We start from the raw sequence: 24,366 nt of genomic DNA, 5'->3' as shown, positions 1-24,366 counted from the left end.
GACGGACTTTGAGCGAGGGCGTATAGTGGGCATGCGGGAGGCCGGGTGGACGTACCGCCGAATTGCTCAACACGTGGGGCGTGAGGTCTCCACAGTACATCGATGTTGTCGCCAGTGGTCGGCGGAAGGTGCACGTGCCCGTCGACCTGGGACCGGACCGCAGCGACGCACGGATGCACGCCAAGACCGTAGGATCCTACGCAGTGCCGTAGGGGACCGCACCGCCACTTCCCAGCAAATTAGGGACACTGTTGCTCCTGGGGTATCGGCGAGGACCATTCGCAACCGTCTCCATGAAGCTGCGCTACGGTCCCGCACACCGTTAGGCCATCTTCGGCTCACGCCCCAACATCGTGCAGCCCGCCTCCAGTGGTGTCGCGACAGGCGTGAATGGAGGGACGAATGGAGACGTGTCGTCTTCAGCGATGAGAGTCGCTTCTGCCTTGGTGCCAATGATGGTCGTATGCGTGTTTGGCGCCGTGCAGGTGAGCGCCACAATCAGGACTGCATACGACCGAGGCACACAGGGCCAACATCCGGTATCATGATGTGGGGAGCGATCTCCTACACTGGCCGTACACCACTGGTGATCGTCGGGGGGACACTGAATAGTGCACGGTACATCCAAACCGTCATCGAACCCATCGTTCTACCATTCCTAGACCGGCAAGGGAACTTGCTGTTCCAACAGGACAATGCACGTCCGCATGTATCCCGTGCCACCCAACGTGCTCTAGAAGGTGTAAGTCAACTACCCTGGCCAGCAAGATCTCCGGATCTGTCCCCCATTGAGCATGTTTGGGACTGGATGAAGCGTCGTCTCACGCGGTCTGCACGTCCAGCACGAACGGTGGTCCAACTGAGGCGCCAGGTGGAAATGGCATGGCAAGCCGTTCCACAGGACTACATCCAGCATCTCTACGATCGTCTCCATGGGAGAATAGCAGCCTGCATTGCTGCGAAAGGTGGATATACACTGTACTAGTGCCGACATTGTGCATGCTCTGTTGCCTGTGTCTATGTGCCTGTGGTTCTGTCAGTGTGATCATGTGATGTATCTGACCCCAGAAATGTGTCAATAAAGTTTCCCCTTCCTTGGACAATGAATTCACGGTGTTCTTATTTCAATTTCCAGGAGTGTATGTTGAAAAATAAATGGTTTCGAAATAAAGATGTAGTCATTCACCAGTAAGCTGAAACCTTTTTACTTTGTCCTCGTATCCAGTCATGGAAATGGAAAGACACACACACACACACACACACACACACACACACACACACACACACACAACCGAACACTATAGTAAATAATTGCCAGTAAGTTATATTTCAAATTATTGAACAGGGGTTCCAAAAATAATGAAGAGAAGTCAATTTTCCTTTATTTGGCTAGATTAATAGACATCTGTCTAAACGTTTTATGCAAACTACATAAGTACAAAATGTAGTAGCTCTATTCTGAAACTGATTTAAGTGCGAACAATGCATTGCCATACTCAGTCACTCAATATACAGATATTGTTAATGCAGTACTATTGAGTATCAGAACGTACTGTTAACTACCAAGTGAATGTCAGGATATGTATGGTGCATTTGTGTACAGATACAGATAGAATTTGGACATTACTTGCAATATCCAGAGTTATTGGGTTATACCGATAACTTGAAATTGGCATTTAGACAGAAGTTTGCTAATTGTATGAGATGTATAGACTTTTGGCCAATAATAATAACCAAATAAACGGAAAGTCATGCAGGTAAACTCAGTTGTTACAAAAGGCAGTTGTGCAAGGGAGCAGATGCGTGTATAGGTACTGACCGAAAGAAAGGAGCCCCTGTTGATCGGGTAGATGTATCCCGCTGTGAGAATGAGCGGTTTCTGGGCGCGGCAGATGAGGATCCTTAGGACACGCTTGAAGCGAGCACTCGCGTCCACCCAAGAACAGCAGTACGCTGCAGTCGAGACCGCCTCCGCCTGTCGATATCGGAAAACTGAAAATTTTATGTTCCACGCTAGTTACACTGTTAGGAAAAGTTTCTTTCATCGTGCGATAGACGGCGCCCAGCAGTGAACTTTATCAACTCTGGAGATACGGAGTGTACTTCTCTTCAGGTTAAATAGCCATATCTTGAGTGAGTCTTGTTTAGGAAAGCTCACTATTCGTCTGTGTCTAGGAGAGAGCCGAGTATGTTGGCCTTAGAGATTGTTTGGGTATAAGGTGCTCGCATGGTGCGGGAAATGATTAAACTGATTCTCCCTTGAGGGCCCAGTCACCCCATGAAGTCTAACCTGTTTGCTGTACCTCTCATCAAAGCTATAACTTCTTTTTTTAAATTTTAGTTATCCGGATGGAAGGTAAACGGTTACTTTGTGCATTTACTGTGGTGAGGGAAACTGACTTACGTCGTTTTAATGACGTTGTGTGGAAAGTGTGATATCTGGATTCCAGAATCCTGCTTTAGATATTGAAATATGTAATTGCAGTTGCAGGGTATGTAGCTTTTATGTCATGCGTCAGTGCTGGAAAGTAGCCACCTCGGTGGTGGCTTGTGGCCACTTTGTGTAGAGGAGAAACATAACAGCAGCTGCCGAAAGAAGAGCGATACTTACAGCCAGTACTTATAACATGACCTAGAACCAACAAATAAAGGAAGAGGAGATAAGGAAAGTAAGAATATGGAGAAACTCAAACCAGTCTTAAAAAGAAGTATGCGAAGAGCAGGAAACCAAACCCTACCAAGGGCTCGTCATGACGACAACGATGCAGACAGTAAGTGCAAGTATTGAAAAGAAAAATTTTGAGATCCGGGGCCAGAAGAGCAGTGAATTTTGTAGCCAGTTCTGTTCCCACTGTGCCTACGAACTCTGTACAGAAGTTGAAGAAAATTTAACATTTAATTGTGTAAATCTAAATAATTTAATTCGAATCATGTTTTATAACGAAATATATTTACTTCCTTGTTTTAACAGGTTTTCAATGCCTATTTTTTAATTTAAATCTAAGTGGCCGCTCTGCACGCTCTTGTCGGGCTATCTTGCCACTTTATGAAAATGGAATTGTTTGAAGTACTTAATTTGGCCCTGATATAATTAAATTGTTCGATATTAAACTTCAGTAACAGCAGAATGTTATAACTCATTTTTATGCGTTTCCGAGTGTGGCTGCTGAACATAAAAAATAGGCATATCTTTGTCTGGCAAATTTTTCCAGCTCTCCCCTACTTGAACAGAAGATTCGTTCTAAAGATTGTGCTTTGAGAAAGCATAAATTCTCTTTTTCTCTCGACACTCATACACGTTTCGCTTCTCTCACACAATTGTCAGACGATTTCCCTTCATTTTGCTATCAAACATACACTAAGTGATCAAAAGTATATGGACACCCCCAAAAACACACGTTTTTCATATTAGGTGCATTGTGCTCCCACCTACTGCCAGGTACTCCATATCAGCGACTTCAGTAGTCTTTAGACATCGCGAGAGAGCAGAATGGGGCACTCTGAGGAACTCACGGACTGCGAATGTTGTCAGGTGATTGGGTGTCAGTTGTGTCATACATCTGTACGTGAAATTTCCACACTGCTAAACGTCGTTAGGCCCACCGCTCCCGATGTGATAGTAAAGTGAAACGTGAAGGGTCACGTACAGCACAAAAGCGTACAGGCCGACCTCGTCTGTTGATTGACAGAGACCGCCGACAGTTGAAGAGGGTCGTAATGCTTAATAGGCAGACATCTATTCAGACCATCGCACAGGAATTCCAAACTGCAAGTACTATGACAGTTAGGCGGCAGGTGAGAAAACGTGGCTTTCATGGTCGAGCGGCTGCTCATAAGCCACACATCACGTCTGTAAATGCCACACGACGCCTCGCTTAGTGTAAGAAGCGTAAACGTTGGATGATTGAACGCTGGGAAAATGTTGTGCAGCGATCCGATGGCAGGGTGTGAGTGTGGTGAATGCCCGGTGAACGTCATCTGCAATCGTGTACAGTGCCAACAGTAAAATTCGGCGGCGGTGGTGTTACGGTGTGGTCGTGTTTCTCGTGCAGGGGGGTTGCACCCCTTGTTGTTTTGCGTGGCACTGTCACAGCAGGTGTCTACGTTGATGTCTTAAGCACGTTTTTGCTTCTCACTGTCGACGAGTAATTCGGGGATGGCGATTGCATCTTTCAACACGATAGAGCACCTGTTCATAATGCACGGCATGTGGCGGAGTGATTACGCGACAATAACTTCCTGTAATGGACTGGCCTGCACACGGTCCTGACCTGAATGCTATAGAACACGTTTGGGATGTTTTGGAACGCCGACTTCGTGTCAGGCCTCACAGACCGACATTGATACCTGTCCTCATTGCAGCACTCCGTGAAGTATGGCCTACCATTCCCCGAGAAACCTTCCAGCATCTGACTGAATGTATTATTGCGAAAGTGGAAGCTGCCATCAAGGCTAACGGCGGGCCAACACCATACTGAATTCTAGCATGACCGATAGAGGGCGCCACGAATTTGTAAGTCATTTTCAGCCAGGTGTACGGATAATTTTGATCACATGTGGTAAGTAAATACTGATGGTAACTTGTATGTATACTTATCCATTTTATCCTTTTGTTGAATGTTTACAAAAAGAAAATCATTTGTTTAGCTTGTTGGCTTGTGGAAACGCTTCCTGACAATGCGTGACGTAATTGTAGCTCCAAACTCTCTGTATGATTTTATTGACCCAAATATACCTGTGAGAAATGCAGTAGTATTTATTCAGGCTTTACGATTACTATTGTGTTATAAATGTAGATATTTAACCCAGGGATATGCGAGCGGGGTTCCAGTAAATAAAACTACTTATGCATCAGCCTAATCGCATCTCTCAAAAATGGTTCAAATGGCTCTGAGCACTATGGGACTCAACTGCTGAGGTCATTAGTCCCCTAGAACTTAGAACTAGTTAAACCTAACTAACCTAAGGACATCACAAACATCCATGCCCGAGGCAGGATTCGAACCTGCTACCGTAGCGGTCTTGCGGTTCCAGACTGCAGCGCCTTTAACCGCACGGCCACTTTGGCCGGCTCGCATCTCTCATACTATGCCTTTCTTAGCAGTATGTTTCTTGAGCTAGTAGGTGAGTTACGAAATTACTACAGTTTGGCATTTATGAAATTTATCAATAAAATGCGTAATACTCACCTGTTCTGCTATATGGTGAGCAGCCCAACAATAGAGATACACCTGGCCTCCGGGAATGGGGAGAAACGCGACACATTTAATAACTGCAGTGACATCAGTGCTCTGTGAAAAGAAATCACGAGAATTTCGAATCAGAAAAAAATACATAGTTTTGCCAGCTACTAGACCCAGATGCGGTTCAGTCAAAAACGTGACTCCGTAGTAAGAGTACGTACACACACGAAAGAGTCCAAGATGTTGGAGAAAGCGATCTCGAGGTGCCAACAGTTAGCGTGGGAATTCTTTTAGGGCTATTAAAGCAGAAACTTTCAGCATTCACAAGTTCCCAAGTAAGGTGAATACCATTAACATAACGTGTTTGTAGCACTATACCAAAAAGAAATTTTCTGAAAGTGGCAATAAGAAGGGAAGTTATCGGCCATAACTTTTATTTTCTATGAACAAGCGATTGTTTTTATGTTTTGAAAGTTTAACGAGATACAGTTCTGTAAACTTCAATGAGATTTCGTAACTCCTGCAAGGAAGAAAGGAAAATTTCACCTTTCAATGTCTGGAGAAAATAGTATCGGTGAAATAACTTAATGATGTGCACTAAGTGAATGGCAGTGGCACTAGCAGAAAAGTTCAACTTCCGTACGCCATGCGTATTGAGAGACGAGGTAACAAAATGCTGCGCTTAATTTCTCTGGTCCATTTGTTACAGTAACTTTACAAAATTAGTATTGTGTTAGTACGTAACTATATGCATTCCAATGCACAGTTCAGTTTTCCACTCCCAGTCAGTGCTGCAGTCACGAATATTCAATACCTTGCTGGCAGGAAATTCTAAAATCAGAGATGGAGGACGGTGAGAAACATAAAATTTGTTGTTTGGGGATGGATGGAAATTGAAAAATTACAGGTCGCAGACGGTGGGAAATTTTTGCCTCCTAATATTTTATGTGACAACTCTGATAGCTTTTTAAATAAAACAGACGTTATTAACATTCTACACCTTCATCCTACATGTCAACATATTTGCAGTCGTCCGCTCCGAATTCAACTCTGTAACATGGCGGCATGTAATGTAACTATGTCGGTGCATGAGATACAGTGGGCTATAATGGAGTTTAGAATTCGAAGCGTTTGTCCACACATAGTGCACTCCCTCCTACGGTCTAACGATGCCAGAACACACATGAGCGCTACAACATCTGCAACAAATGGTTCAAATGGCTTTGAGCACTATGGGACTTAACGTCTGAGGTCATCAGTCCCCTAGAACTTAGAACTACTTAAACCTAACTAGTCTAAGGACGTCACACACATCCATGCCCGAGGCATGGATTCAAACCTGCGACCGTAGAGGTCCGGCGGTTCCAGACTGAAGCGCCTAGAACCGCACGGCCACACCGGCCGGCCAACATCTGCAACAATCCGACGCCATGGGTTCGCTGTCATCGATCATACTCCATACACTCCCTACGTGGTCCCATCCAATTGTCATCTGTTTGCAAACATTAAAGAACATTTCCTAGGATTTCAAAAAAATGGTTCAAATGGTTCTGAGCACTATGGGACGTAACATCTATGGTCATCAGTCCCCTAGAACTTAGAACTACTTAAACCTAACTAACCTAAGGACATCACACAACACCCAGTCATCACGGGGCAGAGAAAAATCCCTGACCCGCCGGGAATCGAACCCGGGAGCCCGGGCGTGGGTCTAGGATTTCATTTTGATAGTAGAGAAGTAGTGCAAAGAGAGGCGAGTTTTTGGCACCGCCGACGAAACCAAACGTTCTACAGTGACGATATCAACGGACTGGTTTTTCATTCGGTGAAACGTGTTCGTCGGCAGGGTTACGATGTTGAGATATAACTCTGTAGACATAAGTCAAAGATGTAGGATGTTGATTGCGGCTGTGTTATTTAAAAAGTTTTTCAGAGCTTTCACAATAATAATTTGGGACATTACTTTTCCGGACGCCCCTGTGAAAAGATGGCCAATGAGGGCAAATTAAAAATTTTGATATGGTGGATGGTGAGAAATTTAAAAATTAAAGATGCCAGAAGGCGCGGAAGTTAAAATTAAAGGATATCCAAGGCGGTAATTTTAAAAAATGCCATGTTGTGATGACAGAAAATATTTTTTTCAGCCATTTACAAAGCAAGATACTGCTGGCAAGAAAACTTTTGCAGCAGTGCAGAGTGCTGTATATTTTTTTGGCAAATCCTGCCACAGTCAGATGTATCTAGTTGTACTACAATAACTTCCCACACCGATATTTACTTAAAAATTTTGTAAGATCTCTCTCTCTCTCTCTCTCTCAAAACTCACACACACACACACACACACACACACACACACACACACACACACACACACACACAAGCTTTCTCATCTGAAATAGTGCAACGTTCAAAGGTTCAAAAACATGTGCATTCTCTGAATTTTTTAATGTGCCCCAAAAAATCTGTACTTTAGGAAACTTTTGATCATGGTAAAAAATACTGGCCGGTACACCCTTCATTAAAGTTGGGATAAATACTTTTGAACATATGTAAAATCAGAGCATCCAGATATTTTTGAGCTTAGAAAAAAATACTGCAAGGTTCAACGTTTGTGTAAGTTCTTGGATAAATACTTTTGGAATTGGCTCAAATAATAAATTTTGAGCGGTGGGTTCAGGAGGATAATACGGAACACCGTGCTGGATCTCAACGGCCTCGTATCACAAGCAGTCGAGATGACAGGCATCTTATTCGTATGGCTGTAACGGATCGTGTAGCCACATCTCGATCCTTGAATCAACAGATGAGGACGTTTGCAAGACAACAACCATCTGCACGTACAGTTCGACGACGTTTGCAGCAGCATGGACTATCAGCTCGGAGACCACGGCTGCGGTTACCCTTGACGCTCCATCACAGACAGGAGTGTCTGCGATGGTGTACTCATCGACGAACCTGGGTGCATTAATGGCAAAACGTCATTATTTCGGATGAGTCCAGGTTCTGTTTATAGGATCATGACGGTCGCATCCGTGTTTGGCGACATCACGGTGAACTCACATTGGAAGCGTGTACTCGTTATCGCCATACTGACGTATCACCCGGCGTGATGGTATGGGGTGCCATTGGTTACACGTCTCAGGTCACCTCTTGTTCGCAATGACGACACTTTGAACAGTGGACGTTACATTTCAGATGCACGACCACATGTTGCAGGTCCTGTACGGGCTTCTCTGGATACAGAAAATGTTCGACTGCTGCCCAGGTCAGCACATTCTCCAGATCTGTCACCAACTGAAAACGTCTGGTCAATGGAGCCGAGCAACTGGCTCGTCAAAATACGCCAATCACTACTTTTGATGAACTGTAGTATCGTGTTGAAGCTGCATGGGCAGCTGTACCTGTACACGCCATCCAAGCTCTGTTTGACTCAATGCCCAGGCGTAAGAAGGCCGTTATTATGGCCAGAGGAGGTTGTTCTGGGAACTGATTTCTCAGAATCTATGCACCCAAATTGCTTGAAAATGTAATCACATGTCAGTTCTAGTATAATGTATTTGTCCTATCAATATCCGTTTATCATGTGCTTTTATTCTTGGTGTAGCAATTTTAATGGCCAGTAGTGCCGTATTGCACTTCTTAAATATTCTGCTATCCACCATTTTTAATTGGTAACGGTCCTGGAGTTTGCATTCTTGGATTTCTGAATTTCCCACGAGCGACATTTTGATGAAGTCACATGAAGGCCGCTCTGAACAGCGATTTAAACTCTGTTCTCTGGAATGCCCATAGCCATACTCCTTTTTTGTAGTTTAAAGAACTGTTTGAAAGAAGTACACCACTCCATTAAAAAATCAGATTTATTTTCGGCATAGCAAAATATCCGCCCCACACTATCAATAGACGAAAATATTGATTCGATAACTTGAGTTCATACACTCAGAGGTCTTTTCATATCTCGTGTTGCACTGTGGATTTCAGCGCCCATCACGTCAGCCTTTAGGCTCCTGAAGTAATCACAAATCACAACTTAAGGGGGGAGGGGGGGGGGGGGGGGTAGGACGTCGAGCGGCCTGACTTGGAGCAATAAAGGCACCACATGACATTTTAATTCCCACTGTCTATACGTTTACAAATAAATTCGTAAAACTTTGTCACCATGACCAGCAGGGATTCAGGATTGACACTCATAGTAGTGGATGTTCAAAAATATAACAAAATAATTTTTTTTACATGTGAAATTTCATCAATTTTTCATTTACTAGGTACACATTTCTTCGTAAGTAAGAGAGATTCTTCGATGAAGTTTGCACAGCACACAAACCATACTTACAGGTACATGCAACTCTAGAATTTATTTAATTTATGGAAAAATGAATGAGCTGTTGCATTTTAAACTTCATGTTTAGAAAAAAAAACTCAACTCTTATAGTTAATTACCTCAATTTGTACCACAGTTTTTAATACATTTTGAAAATTCTAGAGTTTCATACACCCGTAGGTATGGTTTGTATGCTGTTCAAAATTCATCGAACAATCTCTCTTATTTATGACGAAAAGTGTACCTATAGCAACAAATGCAGCCAATAGTAAGTGAAAAAATGCTAAAATTTCACAAGCAAAAAAAAAAAAAAAATTATGTTATGTGTTTGAACTTCCACTGTTATGAGTGTGAATCCGGAATCCTTCCTGGTCATGTTGACAAAGTTTTACGAATTTATTTGTGAAATTATAGACAGTGGGAATTAAAATGTCATGTGGTGTCTGTCTTGCTCCAAGTCGGGCCGCTTGACGTCGTACCCCCCTTAAACGGATTTGTAAGCCCACATTAACTGCATAATGGTGTTCACAGGTATTAAAATGTGGAGTCCTGGAGTAACAAACTGAAAATTCTGATCTGTAGTACACGTGTTGAATTACGTAACAGACCAGCTCTCGTTAAGGTCACATTTAGTGTGTGGGCCATTTGCATGAGAGAGGATACTGATGGACACCTTTAGTTGCCATTGAGCAGGATATAACTTTCACATTACGATTTTCATTTCTTGAATCACATGAAATAAATACTCAGATGATATGGCTCTGTGACAAACAGGACCCTATGCGAATGGTTATGGTGATGGTTTGATAAGCGAAGTTTTAAAACACGCCTGGTATGACAGCAATAGTTTTTTCATTAATCACACTTGGTAACTATAACTGTCATTAACACTTTGATCATAAATTTGGGGTTGTTAGACAATTCTAGAATTTTAAAGCTACAAATGTATCTGCTATGTTTATCATGTAGTTAATAATAACTGTTACCTGTCTTTTGCAACTTGATTTTTTCCAGGTATGTTTCACCTAATCAGATTAGGAGGTTTCAGGAATCTAAAAAGGGATAAAATAGATAACTGTTAAATTCCAATAAACTGTTGTGAGGTACAGAGTGTTTCCCGGCAGAAATTTTAGCTTATCTCAGTTTCTGAACAATATGCAAAAACAAGCTAGGGATTTGCGTCCTATTCCTTTTGTGTGCACATCTCTTTTATCTCTTAAAGATCAATTATAAGATTTTGTGAAACACGCTTGTAAAACCAATACACAATTTCAATTGCAAAACGTAGATAATATTTGGTTTTGAGTACATACTAAAAAGTGAAGCTTCCAACAGGATTGGTCGTATTCTACGTCAACACGGAGTAAAATGTGTATTTCATACACCATCTAAGATTAGGGGTGAGTTAGGGTCTGTATGTGGTTTACGTAAGATGGGTATATGCCGTATCCCATGCAGTTGTGGCATGTCATACGTTGGTTGGATGATCAGGATTATAAAGAGCGATGTATGGAGCACACGTGTCACACACGTTTACCACAATTGCGCAGATCTGTTATTGCAAAATACCACTTTTGTTTTATTTTATTTATCTATAGTATGACACATGAAAGCAGCACATGTATAGACATAAGTACAACACGAGACAAGAACATAAGTGTGCAACACAAATAACACAATATAAAGGACATAAATAGTGTCACAAAATAACCAACCACGCTTATGACGTATAGCCTATAAGACTAGTTGCTGACTACACATCCATATAGAGATCTTGTATCCACTTTGTGGCATGAGGTGTGACTTTTACAAAGAGCTCAGGCGATTCATAATATTTCCTTATAGGTCATATTTTATTACATGATGCAGAGCCTGCTTAGTCCCTCCACAATCACAAGTTGGGTTGCCCACAAATCCCCATTTAAGAAGCATGGCTTTGATCCTTGTGCGGCCACCTTGGACACGGCTGAATGTAGTCCATTCTTTTTTTAGGAAGTTGAACCCATGCAGTGATTTTGAGGGATCGGTTGTAAGTTGGTGATTGCTAACTGATTTCTCCCAGTCGTTTATCTACGTACGCAGCAGGGTGAAGGTTTTCTATCCCTTACACTGCTGTTGCTCCATGTTGGCTTCCGTCATGTGTAGCATGTATTTGATAAGTTCTTTGCTACCTATTGAATAGATAAATTTTTTACATGCCCTGTCTGCCGTATTCTTTAACGGTTATTTTTTATCGTCTTAGCTTTGAAGGAGCTATCTTACTTACGACAGAGGACACTGGTGATTTTACTCAAGGTTTCGTGGAGCTGCACGTCCACCTTGCCAGTTGGTGACTTCCTTGCCAGACTTGGGCACAGAATTACGCAGTGGTGAAGACTATTGTAGTTACTGCTGTTCACAGTGTAGAGGCATCTGCTTCCCAAGAACAGAAAACCAGTTTTCTAGGAATAGTATCCGTCTTTAGTTTCAGACCAACATTTTTAAGATATTTTTAAGAGGTCAAGGACTTATCCAGCGTAATACGCTGGAAGTTGCATTTCACCTTCTTCTGGTTAAGTGACATCTTCAGCTGTTTATTGGCGCCTTATTTTGAGATCAGATGGATTTTGATGCAAACGTCACAATCTGTAGTATCTGTTAAGGGTTTCTTGATCGCTACCCAGACTCCTTGCCCCTTCCTCAACACATTCAATATGCGCCACTATGGTCAGATAATCAGCGTATCCGAATTTTTTCTCACTTTTTAAGGTATACCCCTAATGTGTAGGTAGAATAATAATTCAAGAACTGAACCTTGGAGTGGTCCAATATTGATACTGAGTGAAACCCATTCCATTATCCACTTTAAAATTGCAGTTAAAGACGTCTTATGTAGGGATCGTAAGTTGAAGACGTAGAATCACTTTCTTCAGTTTTAGAAAACGTCCTTAGAACCAAACAGTACTGTAGTTGGCTGTTAGTTCTGCGAATGGCAATAGTGTTTTCTGACGTCTTTGATGTTCTTGCGACGTTAAGAAAATAAATAACCCGCTTCTATGTACAAACTCAAAGCGAATGTCTGCTTGAAACGATGGCGTCACGTTATCTATAGCCTTGTAGATGTGTTTGTATATGAGTAGTTCCAGAAATTTGATGCTCAGTACTGCTATTTGGTGGTAACTCCATAGATCGTTGGGAGTATTATCACTATGACGTGTAGATAAACACCAAGATGGTGCACTCTGGGCGATGTTATTCAGGAACAGAAAGTTGAAGAGTCTACAGCAGCAGTGACAACACTGTATGTTCGACACATAATGGGCAATTACTATTGGCTTCTCCGTCTTAAAAAAAAAATGGTTCAAATGGCTCTGAGCACTATGCGACTAAATTTCTGAGGTCATCAGTCGCCTAAAACTTAAAACTAATTAAACCTAACTAACCTAAGGACATCACACACATCCATGCCCGAGGCAGGATTCGAACCTGCGACCGTAGCGGTCGTACGTCTCCAGACTGCAGCGCCTAGAGCCGCACGGCCAATCCGGCCGGCTCTCCGTCTTAAGCTCACTGCAATTAATGAAACAGGTGAAGCTTAGAAGGCCACATCTCAACCCACGCAGAACTGTCTAACATATAGAGCTTCATAACATCTGAAGATCAAATAATGTTATCCGTAAATGTATTAATCTACAGGCCGAAACGAGTTCCGCCAGTACACAGAAAACAAGTAGATCAAAAGAATCTAATACAGTCTGTTTACGCCAGAAGGCTATCCCTAAACGGCGAAATATTTAAAGCACATCTAAATATTTCGAAAGTTCTGAAAAAAAACATTGTTTTCTCCGAGTTTGCAAGCAACATTGAAAATCGTACATGCACAATGATACAAGAAATGAAAAGACGCATAGAAGAAAGATTTCAAATTTAAGAGTTAAACAAACAGCTAACATCGGCGCAAACAGCGTAAAGGCTAACGAAAAACATTACTTTTATTCGGGGATGGTAAATCTCACTGACACTATGTTGGATACAAAAGAAATCAAACTGCAATAAAAACGTCTGAAACATAAAGTCAGTAAGTAAATAGACGAAAATACATTAAAAAATTCATAATTGTGTGAGAAAGCACTCTCTTACAGGAAAATACAAACGAAATAATTGAGGTAAACGTTGGTCTGACGAGAGGATTAGTAAGCAGTGAACTCAAAAACGTAATAACACTAGTGAAAGAAAACATGGGAAACAAAAACAGTACAGACTCCATAGCACTAGTGAAACTTTAAAAAAAGGCTATAGGAACGCAACACGACTATAACAAGAGCGGATGAAGAAAACATTGTGGTTCTCACGGATATACATCAAACATCACAGCACCCGAAATCCCATAAGCAGCCATCACTGAGATACATCCTCCATAGACAAAACACAGTACCATTAAACACAGCCAACTACCAAAAAGTAATGAATACCATAGTACAAATAACCAACAACGAAGGATACGAAGAAAACTTAATAAAAAAAGCTGAGCAATAAAACTAGGAAACAAAAAAGAGCAAACATCTACCTATCACCAAAAGATGGACAGTATCTCATACAAACAAATACACAAAACACAAGACAGGAACAGTTCGAAGTGAGAAAGAAACAGGAAAAGAGATGCTACACAATGAAATACAACCACAAATACACGCATATGATATCCAATATTTTCAAGAAACAAGGCATAAAAATAGCCCTCCACATCAACAACTTAATTGAGAAGTGCTTTCCAAAAACCATAGGAAAAGCTGATCTCTACCAGATATCGAGAATATAGCCACTGGAATCTAACACATGTGATGGAAGATACATAGATTTAACCAGGAGAACATTTGATACCAAATACAAAGAATAAAAGTATAGAATGAATCACTCAACTATAGCAGAACACTTACACCAACACCAACAGAAGCTCACCATCAGAGACGCAGACATGGGCTTCATAAGGATAAATAACAACAAAACATACCTTCACACTTTACAAGAAAGCTACGACTTTGAGAAACAACACATACAACATATACAGGATCACACCAACCTGTCTAACCACACCTCCGTCAAATTAATTGACCACTTAAGGAAATATTAAATTTATAAATATGAGCACAGATCCCATTCACGACAACTACATCCTCCCTGTTTCCTTCCTATAAGCACTTTCCAAAAAAATGGTTCAAATGGCTCTGAGCACTATGGGACTTAACATCTATGGTCATCAGTCCCCTAGAACTTAGAACTACTTAAACCTAACTAACCTAAGGACATCACACAACACCCAGCCATCACGAGGCAGAGAAAATCCCTGACCCCGCCGGGAATCGAACCCGGGAACCCGGGTGTGGGAAGTGAGAACGCTACCGCACGACCACGAGATGCGGGCTTAAGCACTTTCTCCCCAAAATTAGAAAAATAACTCCCAACCTCCCCTCCGCCACTTAAACTGTGCTGAACATATAAGTCATCTTAAGACATCTTCACTAATTTGCAGCAGGTCACACACCTCCATCCATACTCACAAACACACACACGCACACACAGACACACTCACATTCTCCCTCTAGTCTCCCCACAGTCTAATCTTTCTGTCGCTTTCTTTCTTTCTCTTCCCTTACACACACTCATATATGAATTAAGTATTATTAAAAAATGTATATGACAAGTTGGAAACGCTCACAACCTACAAGAAAAACTAACAAATATAAACACCGTAAGACTGCACATATAACTGCAGTTCTACTTGCAAAAGTGATATTAAGTGGAAACAACGCCAGTGCAGCATAACAGAAAAAGCAAAAAGGCAAAAAACAAAAAGAAAAAGGAAAAGAAACTGCTAAGTGTGCATGTAGAATAAAGTTTCTTTCGATTTCAACGTCCGCCACAAAAAAGGAAAAAGGCAATGATTTGCAGCACATGTCACCAAGAGGCAGAAACACTGTAAGAAAAATGAGCAAGAGTTTTATAAAGAAATCCCTTTCGTTTGCTCACCCACTGGAAAACAATATTGGCTAACTATAACGTATGACGTCGGTCATCTTTGGTTGCGCAGTGATAGTCATCTTTGGATGTGCAGTGGCGTTAGATGCTCCCACCGTATGTATTGCCTTTGTGCATACGCTGTATTATGGCTCTTAGTAGCCACCTACTGAGGGTTTAAATTTTCTTGCATGAAGCTCTCTCATTGTACTTACGCACTGAAAATGAGGAGATGTTCACGTGTCGAATTACTGGCGATTGTTGAAGACTTCACCTGGCTGCATTCACCTAAGTTGTTTGAGACCGAGGGGTATACATTCTAGCTTTAAGATTCTAGAAGCTGATTGTTGGCACCTGAATCATGAAACACTCCACTTCCCAGGTTATGTAAGAGCCGGGATTTAACAAAATGGTTCAAATGGCTCTGAGCACTATGAGACTTAACATCTATGGTCATCAGTCCCCTAGAACTTAGAACTACTTAAACCTAACTAACCTATGGACATCACACAACACCCAGTCAGCACGAGGCAGAGAAAACCCATGACCCCGCCGGGAATCGAACTTGGGAACCCTGGCGCGGGAAGCGAGAACGCTACCGCACGACCACAAGCTGCGGACTGGAATTTAACCTGCCACCGTATCTATGGTGTGATGTGCCACAAGTACCTCGAATTGGGGAAAACTGACGCTGCATGAGTTAACTTCCGTGTGAAGTAACGTATTGGTGACGAGAAGGCACCGTCAACAGCTAACAAGTGTGTCAGTGGATAGACGAACCACAGCTCACAAATTGGTTCTTATTATTTTATATTTTATGAATTCAAATTATTCACGAGTCCAATGATGGACAACACCAAGGAGGACAACAATTCAGTGATACATCTTCGCTGTGGGTGACAGAACTCACTGCTCTACATGTCAATGAGCAACGAGTTACAGGGGTAATACACTGGACTCGTATTCGAGAGGAGAGCGGATCAAACCCTGCCCAGAGATTCAGGTTTCGCACTTTTTTCACTAAATCACTAAAGGCGAATGCTGGGATGGTTTCTTGGCAAAGGGTCGGTCGATATTCTTCCCCATCCTTCCCAAAACAGAGCTTGTGCTCTGTCTGTAACCATCTTGTCATGCACGGGATGTCGAACAATAGTCTTCCCTTCTTCATGATCGGCATGTGTACTTCTGTGCGCCACACCTAACGTGGCCCAGAGGTTTATATGAGCGCAGGAACAGAGATATTGAAAGAACGATGCACGGAAAAACTTTAGTTTCGATTGGTGAGTCAGAATAGATGTTGATACACACTTTCGGCGTAGTACTACTCCATCAAAAATCACGCAGTGTGTTTCATCTCACATGCTGGATGTGGACCGTTCAAGAAGGTGATGGATGTGTGCTCGTGTGAAGGATGGTCACATGTAATAGAAACTGGGTCCCGGATACGTGTACCGTCGTCTCATCCCGGCGCATTGTGCTTTAACATACCGCAGAAATGTGTTGGTCTATTTGTTCACCTACAACAATACACTGTCAACCAGTACCTTCAATAAGAGTATCCACCACTCCATGTGCTCTGGAATTATGCCAGAAGAGTTTGTAGAAAACTCCATAAAATTACAAGTGATTTTTTGATCGTCCATGCCACTTCACCTCAATCATAGAAAGCTTATCAGAAACTGCACTGAGAGAGATGTGTTTGTTTTAGACCTAGCTCCGATTATTTGTCTATATGTCCCCACATGGGTGGTGTTGGGCTTTTAGTGGATACAATATCATCGCTCTTCTGACAAACCAATTGAAAAATTCCAAACTTACTAAAATATTGCAAGTGGCATTAAAAAGTGAGTGTTTTAACGAAGATGCAAGACGAATGACGCTGAATTGGTAAAGGATAAAAGGGTTATTTTTTTACTGTAGGATGTATTTATATGGAGGAAAATAACAACTGATGTGTTTATCCAGCTGCGGTATTACAGGATTTGTAGGTTCTTGGGCCTTTTATGTGGGAGGAACTGGGCGTCTGATGTGGGACAAATTCCGAACCAAACCTTAGGATGTCGTTGATGGCGAGGACAGGAGCCCTGGCAACGGAAGGAAAGGCGGGTTCTCAGAAAATAGAAATGAGTGATAACACGATAACACAAGTCAGGAACTCTCAGGCAAATCAGGACAAACTAATTGAAACAGTGGATCCCGGAATCCTTCAACTCCCACAAAAAGAGAAAAAAAAACAAAAACAAAAAGAACTCTAATGGGAGAGTTTGAGTAGGTCCAGAATATATATCCACTATCCCAACTCTACGAAGAAGAATAAGAAGCACAGCAACGTCTTTTGCTGTTGAGGTAGCAGGTAGTACTTACAAGAGGAACCTCACTGAAAAAGAATCTGATAAAAGCAAAAGTAGGCCTGACCAAACTAAAACTGATAAAATCAAAAGTGGCTATACCAAACGTGCTAATACGTCTTCAAACTGATACTGCAAGATCTGTGAAGTTTACCAGGACCAAAAAATGATTAAGTTCTCAAACGCTGAGTATCGATCCATACCAGTTGTGCGATAATAAATGTAAAGAATAGCCGGCCGATGTGGCCGAGCGGTTCTAGGCGCTTCAGTCTGGACCCGCCCGACCGCTACGGTCTCAGGTTCGAATCCTGCCTCGGGCATGGATGTGTGCGATGTCCTTAGATTAGTTAGGTTTAAATAGTTCTAAGTTCTAGGGGACTGATGACCTCAGATGTTAGTCCCATAGTGCTCAGAGCCATCTGAACCATTTTTCTTGTGAAGAACAAATTAATTTATTGTGCAGTTGGACACCGGAACGAGTATCTAAAACTGTTTGGTGTAAGTACAAAAGTAGTCTAATATTTTAAGTAACGGCTCAGATTAGTTTGCTAATGTCTTCGAAATTAAAATACATATTGGTCATACTCACCCAATTTCTTTCCTTCTTGCTATATTTAAAAAAAAAATAGTCGTACACCTTATAATACCAGTGACACTGTTTTTGAAGACCTGCTTGTAAATTGTACCACTTCGTCCCTCTCCTCTTAGACTGCGGTGGCACATGTCATGGGATAACGATAAGCACTTATAACAATGAGGGTGTTATTGCGTGCAGAATGTATGAAAGGGGGGTGCACTGATGGAGCTGCCATCTGCACTCCGATGATTCATATGAAAAGGTTTCCGACGTAATTATGATCGCACGAAGGAAATTAACAGGCTTTGAACGCATATGGTAGATGGAGCTAGACGCATGGGGTATTCCATTTCGGAAATCGTTTTGGACTTCTGTATGCCGTGGTCCACAGTGTCAAGAGTGTGCTGAGAATACCAAATTTCTGGCATTCCCTCTCACCACGGACAACGCAGGGGCCGACACCTTCACTTAACGACCGTGATTTGCGGCGTTTGCGTAGAGTTGTCAGTACTAACGGGCAAGCAACACTGCGTGAAATAAACGCGCCCGAAATCAATGTGAGACGTACGGCGAACGCATCCATTAGGACAATGCGTCGAAATTTTGGATTCATGGCCTATGGCAGCAGACGACAGTCGCGAGTGCCTTTGCCAACAGCAAGGCATCGCCTACAACGCCTCTCCTGGGCTCGTGACCATATGGGTTGTACGCTAGACGACCGAAAAGCCAAGTCCTGGTCAGATGAGTCCCGATTTCAGTTGGTTCGAGTGTGGCGCAGATCCCACGAAGCCACAGACCCAAGTTATCAACAACGCTGGTGGTGGCCCTATAATGGTGTGGGCTATGTTCACATAGATAGACTGGATCCTCTGGTCTAACTGAACCGATCATTGTCTGAAAATAGTTATCGCCCAACATGAATCCCATCGAACATTTATGGGACATAATCGAGAGGCCAGTCCGTACACAAAATTTTGCACCGGCAACAGTTTCGCGTTTATGGACAACTAAAGAGGCAACATGTTTCAATACTTTTGCCACGAACTTCTCGAGTCCATGTCAGCCTGAGCTGTTGCACTAAGCCGAGCAGAAGGAGGTCCGAAGCGATACGGGAGGCATCCGATGACTTTTGTCACCTAAGTATACTGTGTTGCATCTTTCAAATCGTAGAAAATTTATGTACGAAACTTTGGACTTACGTGTTTAGCATAATGAGCTGCACGTTAATAGTATTACATTTAGATAACGTTCATTAAATTTCATTAAAATCAGAAAACATTTGAAAGTGGGACAATTTATGAAGCTTTGCCCTACCTCATAGGCGATGGCTGCAGCAACATGTAGTAGGCATGAGCATTACCTCAGGTCTCCTATTAACGCTCCTACTACACACTTACAATGCCATCGCCTAAGATGTACAGTACTGGCCATTAAAATTGCTACACCACGCAGCGGTCGCTCGGTTTCAGACTATAGCGCCTAGAACCGCTCGACCACTCCGGCTGGCAATATACTCTGTAAATTGTACGCGTGTGTAGTGTGATGGGTTGGGCTGTCGTAGGTCAGAGTGACTCTCCAAGGATTACGGCGTCCCTTGGAGCACGTCGCACAACGTGCCACAGCCGTCATCAGGGAGAAAGGGGGCGCTACTTGCTATAAATAACCCTGGGTCAGTTGCTCATGAATGTAGCTTTGTATATAATATACATAAACCAAGTTCATGAAAAGCCTTACGTATGTTGCCTGGAACAACGACAGACAGGCGACGAGGACGCTGGAGACAAACTGCGTCATTACCATTGGGCTCATGGTAACATTTAAGTGCCTGACGAACCTGCAACATGAGAACAGTGAAACAGTGAGCTGCAATAGTAGCATCGTCATCAGATACAGACCTTCATGTGAAGCACTTGAACTTTTAAGCACGGGGACACTCTTAACCTGTCCGAAATAATGAGTTTCACAGTTTTGATAAGTTTAAAAAGCTACGTCAGTTCATTCAGAATAGACGTACAAGCCTCAAATTAACTTTCATTAGCACTTTACCTAACAAACAACTTTTTTGCCCCTATCAGTTATGCTACGGTCGCAGGTTCGCATCCTGCCTCGGGCATGGATGTGTGTGATGTCCTTAGGTTAGTTATGTTTAAGTAGTTCTAAGTTCTAGGGGACTGATGACCTCAGATGTTAAGTCGCATAGTGCTCAGAGCCATTTGAACCACTATCACTTAAAGCCACTTGAAGAGCACAACCCAAGCATCAACCGCCGATACAGGGCAGGTTATTTACAAACATCCGCGAAAACCGATATTTTCTGGCACTTACAATTAAGATATGGGTACCCCTGGATGTCGCTAGCTGTTGTTACAGCGTTTTCTGCGCATGCTCAAATAAATTCTGCCGTCTTATTATTAGCGCAGAGCCGTTTTATAAGGTGATTTGTGAAATGGTGCTTACAACTGTAGACGAACGTTTAAATAATGTAGAAATATCGTTAAGAACTGTGAAGCACTCACTGTTATAGACTAAAAATTTACTGGATGTGAAGAATCTATAGTTACATTTCTGAAGAACTTGTGAGTGGTATTGGCACATTTGATTAACGGTTATCTCCCAACTTAAGTCGGAAAGTAAAATTACTATATTAGACGAAAGATAAAGTGGTTGGGTGTTAGATGAATTAAGGTTCAAATGGTTCAAATGGCTCTGAGCACTATGGGACTTAACTGCTGTGGTCATCAGTCCCCTAGAACTTAGAACTACTTAAACCTAACTAACCTAAGGACATCACACACATCCATGCCCGAGGCTGGATTCGAATCTGAGACCGTAGCGGTTACGCGGTTCCAGACTGTAGCGCCTAGAACCGCACGGCCACTACGGCCGGCAGATGAATTAAGGTGGTTGTTACAGATACAAAGAATAAGATCGCTGGTTTTAGTGAATTGTACATTGCAGAGCAGTGTAATGTTAAAAATGAATGAAAGCGTAAAACAACACTTTCACTCAAATGTTTAAAGCATACAAACAGGACTTCGGGGACCACGTCTCCACCCACACATCCATAGAAAATAAAGCCCATGGTCGGTGACGGTAGTTCATTGCTGCCTATTTTATTTCTGTTTCTTCAAGAATCGACTAGAAACTTTGGCACTACGTGTGAAAAGGGCCATGTTCTGTACAGAAGCTCTTGCGTAGGTACACCAGATTCTGAAAAAATTGTACCCTCTAAGCTTTTCTTCCACTTAGTAATAGCAAATGTCTTCTCTTTCCACTTTCTGGGATCAGTTACAAAAATTCTGAATCGTTATCAGCTGTATTTCGATTTCACATCGATTGATATGTACAAATACTTAAGATTGTAATCCATTCCCAGAGCGAAAATATTTTCCGTGAGTCGAAAGCGTTTTACGGAACATGAACAAAGAAATTTTATTATGGAGAGATTATTGCAGATTTAGGTCTGCCACCGTGACAGTATTCTTAAGTGTCAATCACGAGTACACTGTGTTGATCCTCCTCTCGCATTGAAAATCTGATTAAATAAGCGGAGGTCTCTTCAAAACATACCAATATTAGGAAGACCTCACGCCTAGCTGTAACCCAGTTTTCTGTAAAATCTTCGAAGGCTGTCGGCTACTTACAGGATGGTCAGTTGTCGTATTTATGTTTACGGTGCTAAAAAAGTGCAAATATGGAGCATTGCATCAGTATTTCTCGCTTTTGCAATAGTTATAAGAAATAAGATAAGTCTAAACATGATGGAAATTTTATATTTGTGTCCATATTAGCGAACCGGCCCAACTTCGGACGGGTAGCAGTATGTACGGCCAGACTACTTGACTGGCGTAGCGTACTTTGATTGCGGGTTGGGTTGCCATCCCTAGCTGGGGCATCATCGGGACACTTTGAGGTGGGGGTGTAGAAATGAAGTACAAACTTTATTTGATGAATTACATTTTATTTAGAACACAACTACGTGGTACTTATTACGGCAGAAGTAGTTGATACCCACATCTTTCGGAAGAATTTGCCTTTTTCAGCAAGTCTTTTCTCCTTTTTTAAAGTCATCTCCTATTTAAAATGGCACTGTAAGAGTGATTACACCGTCCCTAGCATACTGAGAAGAAACAGTACAAATCTTACATAACACTTCCTGATCCTTGCGTCCTTTCTTTACAAATGACGACTCTCTTGTGTAATCATCCGAAACGTCACATTTTCCGTTCTTCCGCAGTTTCGTAACTTATGATAAGTTTATTGGAACGTAAATAGTCAACAATAACACCTTAGGCATCGAAGTACGTGTCACTATACACTTCACGCCCTATATACCGGCAGTAAAGACTTTCGTCATTACTAACTTGCACTCGTTGTTTGTATTACGTTTAGAAAGAATCGTCTTATCAGCTCGCTCGTCAAATGAGAACCGCCCGATTCTTCCGCATGGCGCTGCTTAAATAGTCCCAGCCGCGTAATACTGGAGAAGTCTGGTATTTTCTCGAATGATGGCTCTAGATCAAGAAGGTACTTGCACCATCGATAAAGGATATGCAATATGCAGTGCCACTTGTGACTCCATCGTATCAACATAAACTGGTTGACATGACTAAAACTAAATGAGACTGCACTTAGATGGATCCCACTACTTGAGCGAAGGTCGAAACGGTATTTGCAAAATCGGAACAAAATTGGATCTTGTATGGATGTTGGGACAAGAAAGCGCATAACGGTGATGGTCCTGATATATCGGGATGGATGGCAACCCTACTGTGGCCAAAAATGAAATTCGAAATAAGTAAGCGAATATCAACACTTTTATACAGCTTAATCGATGTAAACATTACACGACAAATAAGTTGCAGAGGCATGAATGTTATGTGTTCTACATACAGTTAGAAAGCCAAAGAAACTAGCACACCAGCTTAATGCAGTGTAGGACCCCTGCGAGCACGTAGAAGGCCGCAACACGACGTGGCATGGACTCTAGTAATATCTGTCGTAGTGCTGGACGGTACTGACACCATGAATCCCGCAGGGATCTCCATAAATCCGTAGGACTACGAGGGGACGAAGGTCTCATCTATACAGCATGTTGCAAGGCATCGCAGATATGTTCAGTAATGTTCATGTTTGGAGAATTTGGTGACCAACGGAAGTGTTTACACTCAGAAGAGTGTTCCTGGTGCCATTCTGTGGCAATTCTTCATATGTGGGTGTCACACTGTCCTGCTGGAATTGCCCAAGTCCCTCGGAATGCACAATGGACAAAAATGGATGCAGATGGTCAGACAGGATGCTTACAAACGTGTTACCTATCAGAGTCGTATCTAGATGCATCAGAGGTCCCATATCACTTCAACTGCACACAAACACCATTACAGGTCCTCCACTAGCTTGAACAGTCCCCTGCTGACATGCAGGGTCCATGGACTCATGATGTTGTCTCCACGTACATTCGCTTGATGCAATATGAAACGAGACTCATCCGACCAGCCAACATGTCTCCAGTCATCAACAGGCCAATGTCAGTGCTGAAGGGTCCAGGCGAGGCGTAAGGCATTGTTTCGTGCAGTCATCAAGGGTAAACGAGGGGGCTTTCGGCTGCAAAAGCCCATGTCGATGATGTTCTGTTGAATGGTTCCATCGTTGACGCTTGTTGATGGCCCAGCATTGAAATCTGCAGCAATTTGGGTAAGGATCGCACTTCTGTCACGTTGAACGATTATCTTCAATCTTCAATTATATTCTTTTTCCTGCCTCAGCGATGTCGGAGATTTGATGTTTTACCTAATTCCTGATATCACGGTACACTCGTGTCGCGCGGGATTAGCCTAGCGGTCTCAGGCGCTGCAGTCAGAGACCGTGTGGCTGGTCCCGGCGGAGGTTCGAGTCCTCCCTAGGGCATGGGTGTGTGTGTTTGTCCTTAGGATAATTTAGGTT

At 42.5% G+C, this 24,366-nt stretch overlaps 1 protein-coding gene across 1 annotated transcript in view; it reads right to left on the bottom strand.

Moving 5' to 3' along the window:
- LOC124712204 (odorant receptor Or2-like) overlaps positions 1-24,366 on the bottom strand; it is a 95,809-nt gene that overhangs the window by 56,538 nt on the left and 14,905 nt on the right. The window contains exons 2-4 of the mRNA XM_047242501.1: positions 20,158-20,257; positions 5,190-5,291; positions 1,820-1,975 (exon numbers count right to left, since the gene is read on the bottom strand). Of these exons, the coding sequence (XP_047098457.1) occupies positions 1,820-1,975; positions 5,190-5,291; positions 20,158-20,257 (358 nt within the window). The remainder of the gene's footprint in view (positions 1-1,819; positions 1,976-5,189; positions 5,292-20,157; positions 20,258-24,366) is intronic.

Source organism: Schistocerca piceifrons, chromosome 8 (genome assembly GCF_021461385.2).
Source record: "Schistocerca piceifrons isolate TAMUIC-IGC-003096 chromosome 8, iqSchPice1.1, whole genome shotgun sequence".
Lineage (NCBI taxonomy): Eukaryota > Metazoa > Arthropoda > Insecta > Orthoptera > Acrididae > Schistocerca > Schistocerca piceifrons.
Note: the sequence above shows the minus strand (reverse complement) of the source record. Positions and strands in the feature narration are given on the sequence as shown.